Genomic DNA, 7,646 nt, shown 5'->3' with positions numbered 1-7,646 from the left:
GTTCTTGATGATATTCTTGATAATCCTCATTTCTAAGAATAATTTCTACACGTTATGATCTTTTTATTATAATGAAATTCGTTTATATGTAAAATTTTATATTAATCAATATAAATATATTTTTTTATAATTATTTTGATAGGTTATCGTTTTTATAATATTCTTTATTCTTATTATAACATTCATTTTTTCATTTTAAATTTATTAACAAATATTGAGATTTTTTAATTTTACCTTATATGAATTCCAAAAAATTAGACTGAAATGGCTTCATCTTTTTTATATGAAAAATTTATTTTTGCATGTCACAGGTAGACCTGTTAGCCGCCGGTATTTTTATTCACTCCGGAAAAGCCGCCGATTTTTATTATGGCGGCGGCGTGGCGTGTGTGATTTTTAGAAAGCATATTAATTATATTTATATATTAAATTATTATTATTTTAATTTGAATACTAACATTAAATCTAATTTATAATTTGTTTCATCCCACCCCTTATTATTTTGTGTTTTTTAAATATCGTTTTAAAGTATTATTTAATATATAATTTTTAAAACTTTATTAGAAAGGTTAAACTAAATCAAATTTATAATTTGTTTCATTCCAGCTCTAATTATTTTGTTTTTAAATATCTTAAATATAAACTTAATATACAATTTATTAAATTAATTATGTAAAGCTTTAATTTGAAAGTTAAAACTATATTTAATTTATAATTTGTTTCATGCTAGCCCTAACTATTTTAATGTTTTTATATATCTTTCTAATGTTTATAATAACTATGAAATTTAATAAGGCGAAATTATGTTTTGATGTCTGCTTAGATTTAATGCCATTTGATTCTATAAACAATAAAGGAATGACAGACTTTCTAAAGGTTTAAAATTATATAAAATGATTATTAAAAAATAAATTGTTCAAAAATTAGAAATATAAGATAATTGATTCCTCGTCAGAATTGCCAAATAGGACAACCATTTGTCGGGATGCACTAGACGATGTTTATTTATCTATGAAGGCAAATGTTATAAATTTGATTGACTCTGAACCAAAATTTTGTTCTATCACTTTTGATTTGTGGACCGATCATTTCAAGCGTCGAAATTATATCACATTTAGTCTTCATCATTTAGATGAAAATTTTGATTTAAAATATTTTACCCTACAATTAGAAATGTGACTCAAAAGCATACTGGGGAAACAATATTATCTGAGATTGATAGTATTGAAGAGGAGTTCCATTTAAAAGCCAAAATAATACAAATGGTAACTGATGCTGGGGCCAATGTCAAAAGAAGCGTCAGATTAGAGGATTATGAGCATTATTTATACTTAGGGCATGGACTTCATTATTTGGTTACAGTTGTTGGCATAAAAAAGTTACAAGATTGATATTCTCATTAAAATAATTAGAGAAATTATTTCGGCCCTCAGATATTGAGTAGCTGATTTGGAATGTGAAATTGAGGCTGAACATGGTAAATATCTGCAGACAATTTATGAGACAGGTAATATCTTGAATATTGATGATTCTGATCAATATCTTACCATTTTAATATGTCTGATGAATCGGATAATAGAAATGGCATTGCACCAACCAATCCAATTAATGCAAAAACTTTAAAAATAAATTGCCCTACCCGCTAGCATAGCATATTAATTATGCTAGGAAGTATTCGCATTGTAAACAAAATTCCTATAAATAATGTTCTAAATAAAATAGGAAAACAATCTTTAAAACTCTTTAATAATGAATAGGATATGATAGATGAGCTTTAAGTAAATCCATTCCGAGAGTCGGTGGAATTTCTTTCCTCCCAAAAAGGATCTACAATAAACTCAGGGTTATCATTTAGCAGTGAAATAGAAGCTCATATACACAATAAATCTGATTGCTCAGATATAATATGCTTAAAAGAAAATATGAAAAAAAGCTTGATCATAGGTTTCCGATCACTGAACTTCAAGTTATTTTATATTTTTATTAATAAAATTATATTCTAAACATTAGATATTAGCAACTCTACTTGATCTAGGATTTCAAAATCCCAATATTGTTTCACAATATTTAAATTCAAATTCTACAAAATCATTGCAATTTCTAATACGACATTTAAAACTTTTAGAGCATAATAGAAATGCTCAGCGTTAAATTCAAGTCTAGGATGGTACATCATGCTCTTATATAGCGAAATTAGCTCGAAAACATTCCCTTTTAACGATTATAACAATATTACTAATCTTAAACAAGTATGCCATATTTTGCTCAGCTAAAATATTATTTCAGAAGAGGATGCATTGCTCTTGGAAGAAAAAGCGACTGGAACTTCCTATGCATGCTAATTTAGCTAGGAAGGTTCTTTGCATACCTGCAACCAGTACACTCAGCAAAAGAATTTTTTCCATTGCTGGATTAATACTCAATGCTAAAAGGTTATGTCCTACAAATCTTGATAAAATACTGTTTATTCATGACAATTATAATTTTGCTAAATCTGAATTCTAACTTATTATATTTCATACTTCATATTTTGCCTGCATTCCAAATTTATTTTAATTATAATAAAAATTAATAGATTATTTCTTATATGTGTTGTTGATATGACTCTGATTGAGTAAAAATAAAAATACAATTCCTTAGTCCATTTCTGAGAAATGAGAAAATACATAAATTTAAATTGGAGTGAGACGGGAAATAATTTAAGATCAATTAAACTATGTTAGCAATGTGTTAGAAAAGATCGCCTACATAAATTATAAAAAAATGTAATACATTAATTTATAAATTAAATTCATTAAAAAAAAATTTTTAAATAAATATTTTGCCGCCGCCGCCAAAAATTTATTAGACGGCGGCAAAATAGGCGCACCGCCGAACGCCGATAAAAAATTTTAAAAAAACCGCCTCCGTTGATTGAGACATCGGCGCACAGGTCTAGTCATAGGTCCCATATTCAACTTTTTATAAACATAGAATTTTATCTCTTTGTCTCTTAAATAGCGTAGACTAAAGCCAATTCATCTTTTAGTTTGTTATTCCCATAATATCTTGTTGCTGTTTCCAATAAAATTATTTTCACCCCAAATAGAATTATATTAATTATTAGCAAATAATCTTCACTAGAATAAAGTGGAGAACCAGAGTGTTAAGAGTCTCGCCATATTTACTCCATATCTCATTATATTAAATGGTATTAGTAGATATATTATTATAACTTCTTATGATAATAATAATTCTATGATTCTCACAATCTTAAAAAAATATATATAATTTGAATACTGAGAAATAAAAAGATATTTTTTTTAATAAATAGTACGAGGTTAACTTACAATCCAAGTCATATATTATAAAAATTGAATTTGTTAATAAATCTATTTAAAAAGTACGCCGAATTCTTAAATATAATTAAATAATATAATATCTTAATATAAATAAATAAATTAATGTTTCTAATAAATAAATTTGGTTTAAGAATAGATATGGGGCCTTAGACACATTTTAAAAAATTTTGAATTATGAGATTTCAAACATTAAAATATTTTCTTTTTCAGACGTGAAAGTCTCCTCAAATTATAAATATTTCTATAAGATTTCATAATAATTCGCTTAAGTATAATATAAATTTTGAATCTTTTATTATTATTATAAAATTATTTTATAACATAATAAATTTTAATAAAGAGTTTTTAAAGCACCTTTAAAGCAAGAGGGTTAGCTCTGAATAATTACGATTTATTGAAATCAAAAAATATTTATATCCCAGCATAAAGCAAAGAAAAATACATTACAAAATAACCCAATTTTAATTTTTAACATAAGTATACATTATAATCACAATTTTTTGAAATAAAAAAATATTTATATCCCAGCATAAAGCAAAGGAAAATGCATTATAAAATAATCCAATTACAATTTTTAACATAAGTAAATAATATAATGACAATTTTTTTGAAATAAAATATTTATATCCCGGCATAAAGCAAAGAAAAATATATTATAAAAAGACTTCCATTATTTATACATTAAAATCATAATTTATTAATTTAAAAATATTCAGGAGAAGTTATGAAACGCGAATCTTTTCTGTAAAAATTTCTTTTCCCAGGGTCTTGTATTAACGATACTTCATATTCTAGCTTTGGTTCCACATTAATAAATGTATGATTGTTTTTTCCTGATATTGGCTGTATATATATATTAAATAGATTAAATTAATCTGATGTATGAAATTGTTTCTCATTAAAAATTAAAAAAAAAATGATTAAGAATAGACCATGTGAGGCGCAATGTTAAAAGAGACCTTTAACCTTGAGGGTATTATTATTATTATTATACTTATTATACCTCTTAATCTATCTAGTTTCAAATCTTGTTACATTTTATAAATAAAAAAATCTTGTTTATTTACCTCAAACGTCATTATTTGTAAATAGTTTCTTGAGTGGGGATATTTGATCAAAAGTATGTATGACAAAATACCTTCAATATCCTTGAAAACATTATAGAATATTTGTATACCCAATTTGCCGTTCACTTTAACCATTTTCACACTATTTATCTTAAAAGGCAAATCATCTGTAAAGAGGTGCATATGTTTTTAAATATTAATTTAAAATAAAACTTTCAATAAAATTACATTACAATTGTAATAAAGGTTATCACCGTCAGAGGTCAGGGAATTGCAAAATATTTTATTTTACTGTTCGGGAACTTATTTTAGCGAATTAAATAAATTTATTAATTTTTTAAAAAAAAAATAAAAATATTTTTAAGGGTCTGGTGGTATAACTCATACATAATTAGATAACCAGCTGGACTAAAAAATTCTTTCAAAATTTTACAAGGGACCATTCTAGGTCAGTCTGTGCAAAACATATCTTTTAAATAATAAGAGCCGTGGCACAGAAAAATTGTAGCGTTTTATGAAAAAGCGCAAAACTCCATGAGGTGGAATCAAATTTACAACTAAATAAGATTTATGAGTTATGCACCTTTTTTATCTATATATTTCCAGATTATCAATATAATTTTAAAAATTTTAGGGTTATATCCTAGCAGAATATAACCACCATTATTATTTCTATTTTCAAATTTAAGATGGATCTATATATTGGAAATTAATCAGGCATATTGTAGTAACAAGGATATATCTTGTATTCCTTTTAATTTTTTTACAAAGAAAATCGAGAGCGGTTTTTTATTGCTTCAACATCCTCAACAGAAAATATCATGTATTCTTTTTTAATTTTTTTATATTAAAATTAATTAAAAAGGGTAGCCTCAAAAGCAATTCTTATCCGCTTATAAATTTTTATCAACAGTAAATCTTATACGGACCATTTTAGATTTTTATAATTATTATTTATTCAATTTTTTTGGTCAGTATATATATATAAATCAAACTAGGTAGCCTCAACAACAAACCTTATACACTTTTTAATTTTTATCTTTCTTCATCAGTGAAATTCTATTTGATGCTTTTAATTTTTACCCAAAATTTTAGAGACATTTACACAAATAAAAAACAAAATCATCATCCACTAATTAAAGGCAACATCATCATTAATAACAGTATATTATATTTTATGCTTTCAATTTTTTTAACCTTATAAAAATTTTAAATTTACGACATATTTTGGGCTAAGAAAAGACAACATCTTTATCATCAAATAAAAGGAGGTCACGTGGTGATATAATTTTAAAAATACTTAAAAACAGACAAAATTTTTGATATTATAAATTTTATTACACTATTGTTTCTTTTTATATGGCTTCAAATGCATGTGTCTTAAAACCCTAAGTTGACAACTTAAATTATAAAAAAATATTTCATATTTCATATTTCCTATTTGTTTCTTATTTCTCTTCTCTCTTCTATTCATTCCTTTTTTCTTCTTTGCTTTGCTTCCCTATAATTTATCTCCCATCTTCACGATTTGGAGTGCATAAGCAGTTGACAAACGGGAGCTCTGATGTTAATGATTGGGAATCATTTTTTTTCTTATTTCTTTATTTAATAATAGATAAATCAGAAATTTTCCCTTATTTATCTGGTTTAGGCTGATTTATCTCTCATCAAAAAAGGGGTATTCAGATTTAACCGTCATTAATTTAAGGATATAATTCTGATTCCCTATCATTCTTGACTGGTTTTCTGTTCGTAATTTAAATTTATGAGAAAGCGAATGAATGTAATATCGATATTCAAATATTCAATTAGTTATATCGTGCTTTAGCAATATGAAAAAAAATATGATTTACTAAGTATAAAATAAATATATTTTTGAATAAATTTAATTGCCTACCAATTAAAAGACCTCTTGAAGATTTTCGATCTATAAATTGAATAAAATAAAATTTACATAATAATAATTTTTTTCTTTGAATTATATAATTTGAAATTCAATATAATTGTTAAAATGTATCTCTGAAATTTTTAAAAGAATATCTATTTCCTTTATTTTTTAAATTTCTCCTAATAAGTCATAGAGTTATTATAATTAAATGGGATTTTACAAACTAATGTACCCTAAAAACTGATTCTTTTTCCCTTGAATTATATTATTTAGACAAATGAATGTATAATAATATTACATTTCAATGTGTGTTTAGAAGAAGACTGATAAATTATAACATTCTCGAATTGAAAGAAAATTTCTATGAAGTATTCCAAGCTTTGATTCAAATTTGTCATTGTAAATTGGTAGTTTTCCTATTTTATTTGAAAGAGAAAAAAAAATAATAATTATCGTTTTATGAGAGATTCTTAGATATAAATATTATAAAAAAAATATAAAGTAAAAACCGTTCCATTTTTGTATTGGACAGACCTCTCTTGAATAACTTGGCTAAAATTTTTTCCATCCTCTAATATTCGCACTCTAATGATGAAACTATCTATTTTAAAGTACGACGATTTGGGAGCTGAGAATTTTAACGTTACATTAAATTTGCCATTTCTATTATTTGCCTACAAATTCAATATTTCTAAAACCATGCATTGAATATTTTTCCATTTTACAGCACGTACTACTAGGTTTGAATGCTATGTTTTTTTAAAGTAGACTATGTGTAAATTTGTTTTAAAATCAAAATGTATAATATTTGGTAGTATTAATGGCTCGTTTTGACACGGTTTTTATAAAACGGCTAACTCAATACATAAGTGGCTTAGGCATCCATTTAAAAAATTAGGTCTATTGAGTTGGTTTTTTAAAAATCGGCTCAAATAGAGCAATATAATAACACTAATAAGGTATTTTAATCGCTATAATAAATATATAAAATAAATCTTATTTACAGTAATTATCAACATAAATTAGACTGATAAAATAAAATGTCAATTATTATTTAATATTTAATTTACTCATGATCTTTGGATTGGTCTCTAAATAAAATATTTTAAAATAAATAAAATAATCATCTTTCAATAATGACCAAAGAGGACTGAGAGTTTATTATGCTGCTTTGTATCTCAAATATATAATTAATTACAAATATTATCTTTCAAATAGGGAGCGATTCTTTTATTGCATTAAATAACATATTTAAAAAATCTCTATTAAGTTTTATTCTATACAAGTCTGTAGCAAACCAAGTTTGTTAACACTACAGCATTCTAAACAAATTATAAGATTGTATATGAA

General features: G+C 24.7%; 1 protein-coding gene across 1 annotated transcript; it reads right to left on the bottom strand.

Moving 5' to 3' along the window:
- Positions 1-3,975: 3,975 nt before the first annotated feature.
- Positions 3,976-6,884, bottom strand: LOC135930735 (uncharacterized). Its single transcript, XM_065467527.1, has 5 exons — positions 6,806-6,884; positions 6,595-6,712; positions 6,306-6,335; positions 4,409-4,575; positions 3,976-4,184 (listed from the first exon to the last, which is right to left on the bottom strand). The coding sequence occupies exons 2-5, from the start codon at positions 6,692-6,694 to the stop codon at positions 4,044-4,046; spliced, it is 438 nt and encodes a 145-aa protein (XP_065323599.1). The 5' UTR covers positions 6,695-6,712; positions 6,806-6,884; the 3' UTR covers positions 3,976-4,043.
- Positions 6,885-7,646: the final 762 nt, after the last annotated feature.

The sequence above is a fragment of the Gordionus sp. m RMFG-2023 genome, unplaced genomic scaffold (assembly GCF_954871325.1).
Source record: "Gordionus sp. m RMFG-2023 unplaced genomic scaffold, tfGorSpeb1-WG-v2 contig_375, whole genome shotgun sequence".
Taxonomy (NCBI): Eukaryota; Metazoa; Nematomorpha; class Gordioida; order Chordodea; family Parachordodidae; genus Gordionus; species Gordionus sp. m RMFG-2023.
This window is presented reverse-complemented; position numbering and strand designations above follow the sequence as displayed.